Source organism: Eublepharis macularius, chromosome 11, assembly GCF_028583425.1.
Source record: "Eublepharis macularius isolate TG4126 chromosome 11, MPM_Emac_v1.0, whole genome shotgun sequence".
NCBI classification, from domain to species: Eukaryota; Metazoa; Chordata; class Lepidosauria; order Squamata; family Eublepharidae; genus Eublepharis; species Eublepharis macularius.
Window position 1 is genome coordinate 50237251 of NC_072800.1, and position 17935 is coordinate 50255185.

The 17935-nt window shown below is 45.6% G+C and overlaps 1 protein-coding gene across 5 annotated transcripts in view; it reads right to left on the reverse strand.

The window, feature by feature from the left end:
- Positions 1 to 17935, reverse strand: part of LOC129338030 (pro-neuropeptide Y) — a 239239-nt gene that overhangs the window by 7325 nt on the left and 213979 nt on the right. For 4 of the 5 annotated variants that reach the window (XM_054992095.1, XM_054992097.1, XM_054992096.1 and 1 more), the window contains one exon: positions 8057 to 8244. In XM_054992095.1, the coding sequence (XP_054848070.1) occupies positions 8057 to 8244 (188 nt within the window). Of the gene's footprint in view, positions 1 to 8056; positions 8245 to 9582; positions 9667 to 17935 lie in introns of those variants that run through there. The other variant, XM_054992098.1, reaches the window with a different exon arrangement.

Consider the following 17935-nt stretch of genomic DNA (forward strand, 5'->3'; position numbering starts at 1 on the left):
CATGAACAATAAATAATTGTTTATGTGGGGGGAAGTAGGTAGCCATGCTAGTCTATAGCAAAGTCCCAAGACAAAAACCATGCCGTGCCTTTTATTATTTATTATAGCATATTTATTTATTAAAGCTTGTGCCTTCTTTAAACAACAACCCCGACTTTTTGTTTATTTATATCCCATCTTTCTATCCAATGGGGGCCCAAGGTGGCTTATATCATTCTCTTTTCTTCCATGTTAGATGAAGAAGAGTTCTGGAAAACTCAGAAGTTTGCACACTGTGTTATGGTTGGCATATATGAGGAGTGTGAGTTGTATCATTGGTGGCACACAGAATTTCCCAGCTATTGTTCATGCAATCCAAACTCTACACATGTCGAAGTGAGTCTTGTTCACATGGCACGTTCATGGTCACAAAACATGTGGAAGGAGAAGCAGGGTCACTTAATGGCCTTGCCCAATGGTCTCCACATGCTTATGCACAGCCCCTAAGCAAGCACAAGTCTCATAGATCAATAGAGTCTTTCAGCATGATCTACCCTATTCCCTTTTTGTATGCACATAGGCTCTATGCTCAAGGTTATGTTGATCAGAATGTTGAAGTAGAGCTAAAGACAGGATCCAATCCCCACTCCTCATAGAATTCATTGTGTGGTCTTGGGTTGGTCACCCTCTCCTGTTAGCCTGCCCTGTAATAAATAGATGGCAGGCTTGGTGCGTGTAAGCCACCCATTCTCCCCCACCACATATTCATTGTACTCACTGTGATAAATGAACAAAGTTTTCAAGTTCACAACCCACCCAGAGACCAACATCATATGGGAGATTTAGCTTCTACTCTCTCAATCTCATTTTCTCCCATAGTGGAAGATAAGAAGAAGAAGAAAACTTAGAGCCAAGCTACAAGTGACGCCTGACACAGGTTGGACACTTGTCAGCTTCCCTCAAGTTTTGATGGGAAATGTAGGCAGCTTGGCAGAATGTTGGACAAGTGACAGTTGACAAGTCCATTGGACAACAGTCGGAGAGCCAAGCTGCAAGACCAGGATGCCTATATTTCCCATTGAAACTTGAGGGAAGCTGACAAGTGTCCAACCTGTGTCAGGCGTTACTTGTAGCTTGGCTCTTTGCCACAGTCCTGTGAGAAACCAAGGGGGGCAGGCCTTTTCCACTTCAGATAGCATAATAGGGGTGGGGGGGACAGTGGAAGGGTAGACATGCTGGGACCTCATTCTACTGTAAATATAGTTGGATGAGGTCCTTTTCTTCTTTAGCCCTTCTTTTCTTCTCCAAGAGAAAATAAGGGAGACAGAAGGCCTGAACTTGTATATTCTAGTTCGCTTTCAAACCTTTTGCATCTAGTTTGCCCTACAGATAGTCTTTGTGGAAAGGAGTGAATGGGTGTGTTGAGATGCATAATTTACACCAAAATTTAATTTTGTAAATGATTGTCTTAATTTTTTACAAAGGTAAGAATGTATGAGCAGATGAAACCGATGGGAATTTGTTTTGATTGAATCCCATCTGTATTATTCTTTTTAAGGAATACACCGAAACTTCCTCTCTGAGGGATTTTCATCAATTACATTTAAATCAGATTTTGCTTTATGTGGTTTGCCATGCAAAAGTCAAACCTACACTGGCTATAATGTATACCTTGCTTTAGAAATGGTTCTCTCCTACTTTTTATCCTAGATATAGCAGCATTTACATATGATAGATATTGTGAAAGAAACAGGGCTGGATCGAGGGGGGGTAGTCTGCCCCCAGCTCCGCCAAAAAGGGGGCGCCGGGTGCAGCTGCCAGCCACTGGGAGTGTGCTGGTGGCAGTGCGGGCAGCCCACGCCATTCGCCTGCCCAGCAGGACAGGGAGCATGCAGCAAGCTGGCTGCCCCCTCAGCCGGGCAGGCGAATGGCATGGAGGGATGGGAGGCCGCCCGCACCACTCGCCTGCCCCGCTGAGGGGGCGGCCAGCTTGCCGCGTGCTCCCTGTCCTGCTGGGCAAGTAAGTGGCACGGAGGGCTGGGAGGCCGCCCCCTCAGCAGACGCCCCCTCAGCGAGGCAGGCGAGTGGTGTGGGCAGCCTCCCACTGGCGGCACACCTGCCCTGTGTGATGACATCATGAAGTGACATCATCACGCAGTGCCAGGAGCACACACACACTGCATGCACATGCAAGGGCGGCCAAACTTGGGTTATCCTGGGCGCTGGGAACCCTAGATCAGGCCCTGGAAAGAAAGGCTAAAAGCACATCTAAATATTATGTGTGGAAATGCTATACATATCAGTATGTATGAATGCAAACATAGTTGTCTAGTGTATATGGTGAGTGGCACACACATATGCCCTTTGCCTGTTTGCCTGTTAACTTTTCATTCTTTACACCATGGGTCCCCAACCTTTTCAGCCTGCCTTTGGAATTCTGAGAGGTAGTGCTGCCCCAGAATCTGCCCCAGAATCTGCCCCAAATAGCTGCCGCTGGAGGATGAGAAAAGGAAAGGGGAATAAGAAGAAATAAAAGAAAGCCCACCCGGGGGGGGGGGGTGGAGAGAAAGAGCCTGGGGGATAAAAAGAAGCCTGAATGGGAAATGGAATCACATTGACTAAGGAAAGACCTGGTGTTTACCAGTTCCTGGATCCTCCAGCAGCCACTGCTGCTATTACAGCCATGGAAAATCCTTTCCTTTGAATGAGAGTAGCCAGTACAACAGCCTCACTCGTTTTCTGAAAAACATGGTGGTTACCAGGGGAAATATTGGGCATTAAAGCCACTGGGGAAGGTCCCAGTGGACTGATAGCCTGGGGGGCCACCTTCTCCTTGCTATGGTCATCCTGAGCCTAAGCAAGGGGTGGGCCTTGCCCATTGCAGGTGGGAGCAGCCATAGGTGCCACTCATGCCCAGCTGGCCCTAGCAATGCTAGAGCAGCTGAAGCTGCTGCCACCACAAGCTTCCACTTGGACCCAGTCACACTAGAATAGCAGCCACTGTGGTGAGGCTGCTCACCCTACTTTCCTTCCTTTGTTGAGGAGGAGGCGCTGGGTATAGGCTGGAGGGGAGGCCTTTTCCAGGAATGTGTTTGATTTCAGTCCATCCCTGGCACCATGGCACCCATGTACACACCATGTTGAGGACCCCTGCTTTATACCTTGATCTTATACCAGTTATTTGGTGCCCTTGAAACCAACTGCATTTACTTCTACGTGATTAATACATATCATATAACCAAACAGTATCTAAAATAGCAAAACAAGAGATCCTTTGGTTCATACGCTAGACTTATCCAAGGTGCCATTAGAACAACTTTAATGGCCTGTATTTTGATTAGCCCGTATCATTCTTTCTTTCTTTCTTTCTTTCTTTCTTTCTTTCTTTCTTTCTTTCTTTCTTTCTTTCTTTCTTTCTTTCTTTCTTTCTTTCTTTCTTTCTTTCTTTCTTTCTTTCTTTCTTTCTTTTATTGCAGACAATAAGTTCTCAGTTTGCTAAGGCATTTTCTAACAAGATATAATCATCCACCCTTCTAATTCAATTTCTTGGAATGTGAGAGTACACGACCAATGAAAACCTAATTAAAACTATCTCATCTGGTTTGAATAGTAAATCATTTAGGGCATGAGCCAAAAAGTGAACTATACTGTGATCACTTCCTGGGACTGGCACATCTAATAGTCCAGCTGAACTAAATTATTTTGGCATCCAAGAAGGGGGATTGGACTTCACAATTTCACTTTTAATATTAATACAGGAATTAGTTCTATGCAAGAATGTCTGTTGCTTATCATAGTGATATACTCATATTTTCTTTTCCCCGAAACACTAATTCCTACCCAATTCTTATTATACAATCATATTAAGACTAGTAGCTTAAGATATTTGTTTGTTTAATTAATATTAAAATCTGTGTTTCAGCAAAAGAAAAATTCTCAGAATGGTGTGCACTAAAATATTTACTAGAGCAATCCTAAACCCATCTACTCTGAGTCCTACTCAGGTCTATTCACTGGCAGTAACCCCCCAGGATAGTGTTCTTAAGAAGGCACTGAAAAAAATACACATAAAAACACATTAACATGCACAATTTATCCATGAAAAGAACAGAACAGGTTTCGCTTCTGGTCTAAACAGACCAGACAATTCTCCAAAAACAGGGAGTCCCTTTGAATTGTGCAATTCAATTGTGTTCCTTTGAGATGGTGCAAATTTCACTGAAGGAGAATCACATCTTTTTTTACCATAAGGGTGCAGGTTAAATTGACAAGCTTCCATGGGGCTTTCTAAATAGCATTTTTGCAGCAAAAGATCAAACTCAAAACATACATGCATACACAAGGAATACACTATGCTGATCGTCACTTTTTACCGCAACTTTAAAGCTACTATTATTAACTCTCCATATTAAACTGGAGAGGAGACAGGCAATAGTTGTTGAGAGTTAATTATGTGAAAGAGGCTTTTATTCCTGTGCCATAAACAGGTCTTGTAGGTTTCTGAAACAGCACAGCAACCTGCAAAACCTGGTAACCAGAGGTGGGAAAGCAGGATTAGGGTACACATCATTCACAACTCTTCCTTTATTCAAATGAAAAAAACCCTGCTTATATGCCTCTAGTCTTAAATTTAAAGGGCTGTTATTAATTTTTTTAAAAGTTATCTCAGATCCCTGGTTCTAATCCCACCTCTGCCACTAACTCACTTGGTGCCACTCACCTTCAGCCCCCTCATGTACAATAGAAACAATTAGACTGACTTATTTTTTAGCATTGTCGTAAAAAATCACAACAAGATAAAGTTATGTGAAACACTTTGAACACTGCAAGCATGATATTAATACTAAGTATGATTCCTATCTCAAGGTTGCTCTGTCTTTTCTTTAGCTGCTTCCTTTCATTAATCCAGCAACCACTTTAGTCTAGCCTCATAATGCTTTCTGTTGTCAGCTTCTTCCAACAACTTTAGTGCTAAAGATGAACAGGAGATATGTACAAAGCACGTTGGCAGGAAGGAACTTTTGGACTATCTGTCCAAAAGTGGGGGGATGGGCTACCACTAAGCAATTGGAAACCATTAAAAAAGGGATTCTCACAAAAATGAAAGAAATGAAGAAATATGAAAAGGAGGCGTGTATGAGAGAGAGAACACAAATGATTTTTAAAACATAAATGATAAACAATGTGTAGCACACATGCACACAGAAAGTAATTTTCCATATCCCTTCCTTCTTCTTTTGTTGTTGTTTTCTCTTCTTTCAGGGTTTCTCATTTGCCTTCCCCGTTGATCCTATTACTCCATCTGAAGCAGAAGAAATTAACTCAGGAACTGGCACGGTCCCTGGGCAGGTTGCATTAGGTATACTGCTTCTGCCTGTCTGATGCTTCTGAAATGCTCTGCCATAGCAGCGATAGTGATGGGCCTCCAGAACACCTTCACATACTCAGCCCATCCTGCACCGGTTCCTCGCCTTTCCTTAACCATCACACTGCAGGCAGCAGTGATTACAGAACTCTGCGTGTTGGAGCTGCCGAAAAGGGAACTTGTTTCTAGTCTGATTTCCCACACTTACAGACACTCGTTTATCAAATTAATTGCATCTTCAGAGGAGTAGCTGTATCAGTTGCTTGTGCTGCAAGAGACTATGGCGCCTTTGAGATTAAAAGATTTATTGCAGTTTTGGTGGTGTGTATATTCTAGCCCATGAAAGCTTATGTCACTATAAATCTGTTAGTTTTTAAGACTCTTTGTTGTTCCTAAGCAGTAATTTTCTATCCTGTGCAAATAATTACTTGGTATATTGACCACTTACGTTGTTCTGCTAAACCACTAGGGGAGCTTGTCCATGCCACTGGTATAGTTTGGTGTAGTGGTTAAGAGGACAGGACTCTAATCTGGAGAACTGGGTTTGATTCCCCACTTCTCCACTTGAAGCCAGCTGGGTGACCTTGGGTCAGTCACAGTTTCTAGGAGCTCTGTCAGACCCACCCACCTCACAGGGTGTTTTGTTGTGGGGATAATACCGGCATAGTTTGTAAACCACTCTGAGTGGGTGTTAAGTCATCTTGAAGGGCGGTATATAAAACAAATGTTATTATTCTTATTCTGAACTCAAGTATGGTAACATTCTCCATACTACTCAGCAGGATACACACAGTAGGAAGTTGGCTGCCTGTATGGACTCGCAGTTTAACACCAAGGTAAAAATATAATAACATCATCTGAAATCATCATCTGAAGTTTGAGGTGTCTGGTCTCAGCATCAAACAAATCCAGTCTTCAGTTCCCAGTAGGGAGCTGGTAGGGAATGAACCTCAGATAAAAGGTTCCTACTGATAGTTTACCAACCCTTTGTAGGGTATATCTAGCAGGATGCTGCAACCTGGTTGTCTGCTCACATACCCAGAGAGACATATTGATTTTCTCAGAGCTCACAACACAATTTATAAACAAAGTTAATGATCAAAGTTTTCTTCCTCCCGCTCTTGAACTAAGGATGCTTCAGGTGTGACCAAAACAACAAAAAAAGTTATTTTTAATAAAATTTTGCTAACTCTAAAGTAGCAATCAAAGATGATTGTGTTCTATCCAATCCCTGTACAATTACTCATTATTTGGTTCTAATGAAAAGAGGGAAGTAGCCTTTTGGAAGAGAAGGCAGTCCTCCCTGACTTCAGCATCTTCTGTGGCAGCTGTTCCAAAAAGGAGAATTTTATTTTTTTCCCAAGGCCACATGCATATGTTAGCATTCAGTATTGTGTATTTAAAGTATTGAAATTGACAAAGCTTTCTCCTCCCCAACTGCAGCAAGTCTAGTTTGTCAGTTTCACTGGGCTTCTCCGACTCCTTATGGAGGAGGAAGAGAAAACTTTCTAGCTTCCTTTACTGTTTCCTTTTTAATCCTAAATAAATAAGACAGCAGGAGCACCACGGGGTCTAGAGAAGTTGGGATTGTGGACATTCATCAATAATGTCATTGACCATTTCTCCAACCCATGTGACATAATAGTACTGTAGTCAATTCACACCTGGAAAAGTCATGTCATAACTGTAAAGTTTAAAAAGCACTGAATAAGCTCAATGAATAAGCTAATACTATCAATGCCTATTCTGTGCAAGATCTGTGCTTTTATTGCGTAGAAGACATTGTGTAGAAGAGCTTTTCCTGTCACTGTGAGAACTAGCATGGGTAATGGTTAGAGTGTCAGATTACGAGTGCCAAAATCTGGGTTTCTTCTTACCCTCCATGCATCTGACAAAGAGAACTGTGATTCTCAAAAGCTTATGCTACAGTAAAGTTGGTTAGTCTTAAAGGTGCTACTGGACTCTTTTCTATTTTGCTACTACAGACTAACATGGCTAACTCCTCCAGATCTAAGATCTGGGTTTAAATCCTTACTCTGCCACAATTTTCACTGGGCGGTTCTGGCTTTATCCACACATCTTTGGACAATATGCTGTTCTTGTGCTTTTGCAATCATTCGACTAGATCATTCTGTGTGTGGACAAGCCAATCCACTTGCTAATTTGCTAAGCCAATCCAATTGCTATAGCACCTTAATAGCACCATATCCAAGGATGAGTGGATGCAGCCCTTGAGAGACTTCCCCACCGACCTGCAGCTCAACAAGATGTTTAATTGGGAAGGGGACCACATTACACTGCCCTGATCTCCCTGGAGGAAAGGTGGGATTTTTTAAAAAAAAATCCAGTTAATAAATAAATAGGGCCAGATGGTTGGCAAAACTGAAGCTACACACAGTTGAGTGGAAGGTAATGCTTATGGCCAAATACAAGAGGATTCCATGTTTTAATTTATAGGAGGGTTAGAAGACTACAAGATCTTCAGGGACAAGTTCATTCTATACAGCTGCTACATATATAATTGCAAGACAGGGTAAAACGTACATCTATGACTATACCTCATTGTGTACTACATATTGCAATCAGACTGTGAACCTGTGATTCTAAGCATCCTGGAGAATGAGGGAGAGCGCCAGCAATTTTAAAAAGGGCTTCCGTTGCAGGATCCAGCCTTACCTCTCTGTCCCCACAATGCGAAGCCTCTGGACCTACCTCTGCCGTGTGATGAGATTGATGTAATGCCTCAGTGCTGAATAGTATCTGGCCATGTCCTCTGCAGGTGCATCCTCTCCAGGACTGTCTGGTTTGGATGGATACGCTTCTGCTGGCGTTCCCAGACAGATCAGCAGGCACAGGGCAAGCGTCATCACCGACAGCCACAATCTCATGGTCCCCTGCATCTGTAGGACACAGCGAAGGATTTCTTGTTGTGATTCTTTGAAGTGTGTATGTTTTGAGCGGAGGGGAAAGTGTCAGAACAAGACAGCACTGACCCCTTCCACTCAGTCTCAGAACTGATCCAGTCTGAGTTTGGCCCAAGGTTTATAATGCAATCCTAAACACAGCCACATCCTTCTAAGCCCATTGAGGTCAATGGGTTTATAATGGTGTAACGCCACTGTCAAGACTACACAGTTACACTGTTAATTTTTTAAGAGCTTCATCTGCTAGGGACATAACTGCAAAGTACTCTTTGTCCACAAAAGGGGCTGTTCTCCCAACAGACTTGAGTCCTGTTGTGCCTTGAAAAGCCAGGATTTGAATGCCACGAGGGCTGTTTCCCCTTACCTAGTAGGGAAAGAGAAACACGCTGCTCATTTTATAAGACTCAGCGTCAATCCGTTTCCCCTACTTTCAGAATCAACATCAGAATTTTTCTAAATTAGACTTCAAAGGCACACTGTAAATGAAGTAAATAAATAAAAAGGCATTGTGGTGCGGCTATCATTCTATGCTCTTTCCTTTCTGCTTAAGAACAGTTCTATGAAGCTTAAAAGCCTACGTACTTTTTTCACAGAGAACTGGCTACAGTTAACAGATTTTAGTTGTTAAAGATATACTTGGGGGGAGGACCCTTCCATATCTTTCATATCCATATCTAAGAATCACCATAAATACATCTGTAATCTTTTTTCTGCGTTGTATTTTTAAACCTCACTGAACTTGCAGGTTCCTCCTTTGAAAGACGGGGGTAGCATTTATAATCAGCAGAGCGGGAAAGAGCAGAAACAGAAAAGAATTGAGGGAGTTTACGTTTGTCATCTTGATTCGTGAGATTACATCCCTTTTCCTCCGGTCCCTAAAAAACAGAGAAGGGAAAGTTCCTTTTTGGAACGGAATGGATGGCAAAGGGCTTAATCGAAGGTTCGCTACTCTGTGGGGCTAATCCTTTGCCTAGCGTTGCGCCCTGATGCGCTTACTCGGGAACAAATCCGATCGCCTGCTCCGCGGGGCTGCTTTCCCGGGCCATCGGTTTCAGGATGGCGCCGTCGAAAGTTACACGTCTTTGGGACTCGCTACGGGGGAAGTTTAAAAGTCTGCCTTGCAGCCAGGCTAAGGGAAAGCAAGTGGAGAGAAGGAAGGAGCCCTCGGGAGAGGAGCCGTCCTACACGTGGCCAGAAAGAAAGTCCAGCGAAGGGCCGGACACGAAGCAAGCAGGTGGCCGGCAACGGAGCGGGGATCTGAGAGGAAGGCGCGCCCGCGGCGACTGCCTGGGGAAGGGGCGGGCGGCTGCCTACCTTGCGCGTTGTGGCGGAGGCGCTGCTGCTCGTCCTTCGAGAGGGGCTCGGTTCTCCAGTGTGGGGCTGCGCGCCGCGGCGAGGTTTTTTATGGCTTCCCCAGCAGGCAGGAGGGGCCGCGGGCGATCACGCTTCGGTGACTCCGGCGCCCCCCCCCCCGCCCGCGCCCTGCCCGGGATTGGCATCAGAGGCAGCGCCATCGCTCGACGCTGACGCGGCTGGGCAGAGGGGAGGGGCGGCGACGGCTTCGGCCAGGCGCTCGGCCCGCGTAGCCCACGCCGAGCAAGTTGGGGAACAAAGAAACATCTGGAGCCTGCCCCCCACCCCCATCTACCCAAGATGTGGCAGATGCGCTCCTATCACTGCAACGGGCAGAACCAAGACCTCGACGAGTTCTTCTTCGGGCAAGCTCGCCTGCCTGCCCCCCGCCCAAACCCCAAACTGAAGAAGATCACCTGGGTCATTCTGGGTCCCTGGTACATCAACTCAGGTGAAGAAAATCTCAAGGGTATTGTATTCCTGTTATGCAGCATTATAGAAGAACACGCATTTAACAGGTTGCAGGCTTCAGAGAGGTCATAAATTCTTTCCGTTTGAAAGTTTCGGCAAGTACTAGGTATACCTGCCCAGGAAGATAATTTTGTTTTATTAAATGCACCAGCTTTGATCTTGAAAGGGAGAACACAAGCATCCAAACGCGACTCGATCCTTACTGTCACCCCACAGAACAGCTTTACAGTTTGGACAGTTGAATCCTGCCCCGTTTGAGCCACAATATACTAGCGCCCCTGCCAGCCACATGCCCTTCCTCATCATTGAACTTCACGCTGTTATATTTCTTTCTGACACAAGGTTAGAAAGAAATATTAAGGTCAGGATGAGGAAAAACAAGTGTTTCATAATATGAACATGGCGGCATAGCTGTCGTTTGACATTAAAGGGCCAGTTGTTCATCAGACCCGTTCCACAGACATTTGGCCACAAGAGTATCTGGACTACTACCCGCCTTGGTCACTGTGTATCTTGCTTATTCTTTGAAATAGGGTATCTGATGTGTGCACGCGCATGCATGTGTATCTGGGCATTTGGTAATCAGGGCAAATTGCAGCTCCTCAAAGCCAGTTCCTGCTCTAGATAAATACGTCAGGTGTGAGCAGACCTGTGCTGAAAGTGTGGTGTGTAAAGTGTGGCCAGAACATAGAGCAAGGAATGCAACAAATTGATTTTCTTTGCAGGAAGATTTTTGTTTGTCCTTCCACTCAATTCCCAATTGCAGAGAGAGGACATCTTGTGAAGCCGACAGGCCTTTCTTTGTAAGAACGATTCTTCAGATCCCCAACCATGCTGCTTTCTGTGCCCTCTCTGGCTCCAGGACGTCTCTTTGGGCACGAGAGTGTAGCCTCTGTTCCAAATGTCGGCACTCCACGTATTCATGCAATGGCATTATGAGACTTCAGCCCCTTTTCCAATGCTGAATTGCTCCCCACTCTCCCCTGCCAAGATTAGTGAGCTTTAGAATGTGACCCTGCAATCTCTTTCCTGGGTGGTTTCACCCGGTTTAGAACCCATCAACTTAGAAAAGCATATTTTGTGTGTAAATTAGGCTTAAATTCTTGGTGCTTAAAACTTTAATAGTATTGTGACAATGAAGCTTCGCCTCAAACAGTGCATGCATCAGAGAAGGGGGTGGGTGGAGAGGCAGATGAGAAGGCAGGGAGAGGGCAGAGGCAGGGAGATGGGAAGGAAGGTGAGGGACAAAAGATGAATGCAAAAGTGAAGCACGAAAGAGAGAGAAAGAGAAGAAGGAATTCTTCTGGGATTTGCTGATTGGCAGCTACACCGCAGGAGGGAAAAGCGGTTGTGTGTATGTTGGCTGATGACCTCCAGCCAAGCCAGTTAATTGAACAAATGCAAAGCCCGCACTGAACAGGATATACATTCTGCTGTCTCTTATTAATCGCGCATGATGCAAGGAGGTCAAGAAATGACAGCACTTTTTAATATAAATGGGTGGGAAAACGAAATTAGAACACAATCCCCAACTGTGTGTGAGTTTTTGAGTTCACCAGAATCCATCAGGTGGGATGTTACAATTAAAAAAAAGTTTAAGGTTGCAAGCCTGCACTCAGTTACTTGAGCATAAGTTTCATTGAAGTTGGTGGGGCTTAAGTATGCATACACAGGACACAACTATCAGGCTGCAGCCGTAAATAGGCAGCACAGTCCTGACAGCTGCTGAGGTGAAGGTGGCTGGATGTCTACGCAAAAGAGGCGTGCCAGTCAATTCCCTATGGTTGCTCCACAGTGAGAAACAACAATGCATGCTCCTCTGGAAGGTACAGATGGCACAGCATGTGCACCAGAGTCTATAGCAACCCCAACCACATCCACAATCAGGCAACAGCAGCCAATGACACCTCTGTTGTCATGTCTATGCCTCATCCATGCCATAGTTAATGCACACCTGTTGGTCTGAACCAATGTTTCATGCTATAACTTGATGTCATATTGCCAATGTCACAACTGTTTCCTTTAACAGGCTTATTGAAGCTCCAGGTGTCTTATCTAATGGACTGTAGAAACTTTCAGTGCTGCTGACCTTGTATTCTGCTCACTCCCATGCACTGCTATGTCTCAACTTTGATCTCTTGCTTTCTCACTGTCTCGACTTGATACTACAAATATGTGAGATGTTCTCAGGACAAGTTCATGCCTAAAGTCCTGTTTTACTGCTGGGAGGGGGGAGGAGCAAACGTGTGGGTTAAGAGAAAGGATTTTCCCACAGGTCACTATTCCTGTCAACTTTTTCTTACTGCTTAGACACTTACCTTGCTTCTGAATAACCCTATGGACATATCTGTGGAAATGATCTGATTTCTGAATAAAGCCATTTAACCAGGAGCCTGGATTTCTTGTTGCAATGATACAGGGAGTTATCTGCCATAGCCTGACATCTGTGAGCAGCACAGTCACAGCCAATCAACAGCCACTGATCCAGCCATTGCTCCTTGATGCCACTCCCACCCACCCACAGAGAGCCAGCAGGCAGAGAGGAAACACCCAGCAATAGCACAACCCAATCCCCAGACCACAGGGGAAGAGTACCCCTGCAGCAGACAGGATGCCTACTCCTTCCCTGGTAAGGGTCTGACTGGCAGCAAAAGTGTTGCCCATGGGCAAACATCCCTACTCTGAGCCAAACACACCCTTCCTCTCAAAAAGTAAAAATAGGAAGACAAAGACAGAGGCCAGCCTTGAACTTACAGCCCCGCCCCACCCCCCACACCAAAGACCAGCATCCTACCCACTGGGCCAAGAAGGTAGATGGGGAAAAGGGCACTCTGGCAGTAGGTGCTCCATTCTAGTCACACAGGGCCAGGCAGAGAACACTGCAAAGAAAGGCATGGCTCACTGGAAAGGCACTGGGAGAGTAGTATGGCCAGGGCTCCTGGTTGGATCCCCACATGGGGGAAAGTGGGAGGCAAGAAAAAGCCTTGGAGCTGACAGTTTGCTCCCACAAGCAGCAGAGGGGAGGACCCGATGGCCTGCTCCACAGATCCACAGTTTGGCAAGGATGCTGCTGCACAACCCTCCCTCTGCTGCATGCATAGCAACAGTTCCCTTGCATCTGCCATGGATCCCCACTCCTGTAACAGCAATCTGCATGGCTTATCAGGAGCCAGCAGTGTTAGGGAGGTCATGGGACCCAAAGACTTCCCCCTTCCCAGAACAGCCATACACAGAAACCTGGACCAGCCCATCCCCCATGCACACAACGAACAATGGGGGATCGGGTTGCTAAGCAGGGGCCAGTCATCAGGTGCTACTGGACACCAGTTATATTTTGCAGCTGAACAAAACAGAAGATCAACAACAGCCATCCCAGCATGGGCATCCCTGGGGCAGAGCCCATACTCTGAGACATGTGAAGGGGCAGCCCTAAAGGGAAGTCACAGATAAGGGGGAGATGGGGCAGGGAGGAGCATGGAGCAAGTCTCTTCCAGTCACAAACCTATAGTTGGGGACAGAAATGTACAACACCCCAGACTTTATTGAACTGCAAATCGTGAAGAGGTTCCACGAACTGGATTGCCAGCTCCCTCTTTCCAGTATGGCACCTGTGTCTTTGCAAACTGCCACGGGGAGAAGGTGGAGCCATTCTTAGCACTGCATGCTTCTGAGTGAGAAGGACTCCCAGGTCAAAAAACAGTCTGTGACAGGATGCTCTAGGAGGTGGGCCAGAACCAGCGATTGGGCCGAGTGGCAGGAATGACAATAATCCTGATCCCAGATCTCCCTGTTGCACAGAACTACCTTCACAGAAGCAAGACAGAGATCTTTACAACAATGGCAAACAGCACAGATGCCATGCCAGCCACAGGCATGGCTGTGGCCCCTGGCAGGGTCTGCAATCCCACTCCATTTGCTAGGAGACAAACCCCTTGCTATTGCCACCCTATTGACACTTACCAAAGCAATGAGGAAGTGCTCTACTACTGCACCCAACTGATCCAGTTGCTGCTGCTGCATAGGGCTCGATCCTGCAAGGCAAAGGATCCCTGGGTTTTTTGGCCAGCTGATCCACAGAGCATGGTGGGGCGGTGCCAGGCACCCCAAACCTCCTTTGTGCCCTGTCCCTACCTGAGGGGGAGTCCCAGGCAAGGGCTTGTGCTTACAGCCCAGTGTGGGGCTGCAGGCATCCTTCGCGCCCATCCTAGGCAGACACTGCCTAGACACTGGTGTAGGGGGAGCATTCCTGGGCTGGAGCAGCTTAGGGAGCCGACAACATCCTGCCACACTCTTGGCCTGCTGGCATAGGGCAGCCCACCAGCAGATGCCCATGGCAGGAGAGCGTCGGTGGCCTGGACTGATGTGGCAGTGCCAGGGAACGGCACTAGTACAAGTCCTGCTTGTGTTGACGTACCTCAGAGATATGCTAGCATAGTGGCCCATCAGTTCCCTAAAAGCTTTCTTCTCCCTGCAAATGTTTCTCCCCCACCATCATTGTCCTGATAGTGAGTGGTCTTTAGTTCTGAGCAAATAAGGTAATACTCTACGGTTAATTCTCCATACAATTTGTTTTATGCATGGATAAGTAGACTTACAGTAGCAGATACTCCCCACAGATGCTTTAGATACAGTAAGACATTTAAGAGATGTCGGATTCTGAATCAGCAGTTCTTTTGGGAATAAAGATTATTTGATCCTATATCATCACTTATCTTTCTTGCATCTTTAAAGAAACTAGACAAATAGCTTTTTACTATTGTTTAAACCTCTGTTGTTATCCCCCATGCCCCAATCTTCAGGACAGGCAGACTGCCTACAAAGCTGCCAATTGCCACCACAGGCCTTCACATAAGTATTCTCTCAGATTCCAACACCCCCCCCCCCCACACACACACTGCTGCCCTAATCCTCATATATCAGCTACCACAGGCATCTCTCTTGGAGGGGGGGGGGAGCTAGAGTCTCTATTCCTTGCAAGTCTCTGCAGCTCTGCCTGCCTGCCAGTGTGCGCAAGCAAAGCTTTTTCCTCTGTCCCTGCCAGGGTGAAGGGTGGCAAGCCATAGCCCTTGTATCCTTTCCATCTGAGCCTCTATCCCTCCATATTCAAAGCAGAGGGAATGTGGTGATAAGCCTGTCAGATTCCATGCTGGCATAGGTATTTCTGCTGGTAGCCCACCAGCGGGTGGCCATGGCAGGACTTCTAACTGCCAGCTTGCCTGTAGAAGCAAAATTTTTGTATGCGCAGTCTCAGAGAATAAAACAGCTTGTGTAAACTGGACTCATATTTATCTAGAATCAGAAAATCCTCCTAGATACTGATATAGTGCAATTACAGGTGGAAAGCTGAAATGTTATTCATTGAAATGCTAACTAGGACTGGCAAGAATATCAATTAAATTGTTCTGATTGGATGACATTCCTGACAAGTACATTTGTGCCAAGTCAGTGTCTCACCTCCTGCTGCCCAGGACAATGAAACTAGAGAGCAAGGCACCAGAATGATAATCAGATCAGAAAATTGCTTATCATTCCCAAGTATCAGCAATAATTCCATCCCCATTTGAAGAACAGTATTACTTAGAAATCTGCATCAGATCTTGGGTAGCAAAGATCTTTGTTTGCAGGACCTAGAATTTCTAGCAGCTTGAGTTACAGTTGAGTCCAGTTGAGGCCTATGAGTATTAAATTATTTAAACCCAGTAAAGTAAACAAGACCAAATCAGATCAAACCTAAGTATTTGGGCTTAATTGGCCAAAGAATCGCCCTCCAAGTCAGGGACAAGGAAGCTCTTGGCATCTGATCTTTTTGACTGACAGCTGGCCTCTTATTCCCACATCACAATTCAATTCTGAGGGGACTGCTGACTTTTTAAATACGAGCTTTTAAACATAATGCTGTGTGCCCTGATTATTGTTCCAGAGGCACAATACATGATAAAAACAGAAGCAAAACAAATCAACTTAATAAAGTCAGCTAGTGCCCTAGACATAAATGCCCAGATGCCATTAGCCGTTTTTGGCTCTAGAACACTTGCAGCAATAACTTTTTACTGAATTAACATTTTCTCCACAACAGGTCCCAAAGATTGCTTCTGTCTGAGGCTGTTGACTGCATTTGTCTTTGACACTGACTAACAAGCCCATTTGTGCTCCTGCCTAGCACCACATCTGTAAAACAAGATGATTCAGGGCTCAAGCCTAACTGGGCCAGACATGGCCCCTTTAAGGGGTGCATCTGAGGGCTAAACAAGACAAGAGATTTGCACATTTGAAGCAAACTATGCATTTACTGTAGTTGTGTTCCCCAGACCGAGCTCGTGTTCCCTGAAGCCACAAAGCAGCTGCAGGGAACGGCTTCTTTAAAAAGGAGAGCCCAAATGGGCTCGGAACACCACCATGGTGGTGGTAGGGCTCCTACCTTCCCCCACAAACTGGTTTTCCACACAAAAACAGCACTGAGGAGAGTTATTTCTCCATTTTTGCTGCCACATGTGAAATATTCTGTGCACATAGGGCAGTAAATAACAGAAATAACTCCCAAGCCTAAGCTGTATTTCAGTGCAGGAATAGTTGGGGGGAGGGAGGGAGGCAGGAGCACTTCCTCCCTCCTTGCCAGCATTCTAAGCTAATTTGGGTTCTCCCTTTTTAAAGAAGCTGTTCCCTGCAGCTGCTATGTGGCTTCACAGCTGCACAGACCCAACTTATTAAAGACATGAACATGTAGCCTGGCCCTTGGAGAGAATCGCTGTGGAGAGGCAGGCAGCAGATATGGACCAGAATTCTGCATGTCTTAACCCCATTACCTTTTTGGTGTAGAGAATCAGCATGGTGTAGTGGTTGGAATGTAGGATTAGGATATGCGAGACCTGAGCTCGAATTCTCACTCTACCATGGAAGCTCTCGAGGTGACTTTAGGCCAGTCACTCCCTTTCAGCCTAATATCCCTCAGGTAAAATTGAGGAGGGGAGACTGCTTTGGGTGCCTATTGAGGAGCAAAATGGGATACAAATATCTAAATAAATGAATTGAGAAGTGACATCTGGCCCAAAGCTGCTCCAGCGTAGTGGCACGAAAGTGATTCCAAGGTGGTATCTCAATGGACATAGTAAATTGCCTCTCTACTTAGATCCCGAAGAAGAGAAGAGTCTTTCCCAGCGCCTGCTACCTGAGGTCCTTTCCCTGGAGATGCCAAGATAGATCCCCCAAAGCATTCCTGCTTCCAGCTTGGAGGTAGACTTGGGCCCAAGAAGACTTTTCCAGTTCAATGGGAGCCCTCTCTAGGAGCAGGAGCTCATATCAAGCCATTACTAAGAATAGCCACAAGACGACATCAGACTGACATTAATTGCATTTCACTACTTACTCAGCTTTGGGGAAGGAGATCATCATATGAGTCAGGTGGATAGTTTAAGAAAGGGATATTCTGTACCTGAGGTCACATTATGTAGCTTACTGTCACAGCTCAGTGACAGGGTCCAAATGATAAGGGAGGCCACAGGGTGTTGTTGTACTCAAATGCACAACAGGGGAGAGATAAAGAGATGCTGCAGTTTTTAAACAAGTTCTTGCATGTGCACAATCTGCATTATGCAGTTGGCAAAGTTAGTATTTTTTATCCTCTTATAATACAAAACTAAATGCATTTACAAGTGCAATTTACTTCAGTAGCTCTCCCTACAAGCAAGCATTCTTCGGATGGCAGGCATAGAAATACCTTATCCACTAATGTCTTGCTCAAGCAGGATCCGGAAGGAGGAACAGCTGCTGCAATTCTCTACATAAAGATAGCAGCAAATCATGCATTTACATGAAATGCAATGAGCAGCATCCATCAGACCACGCA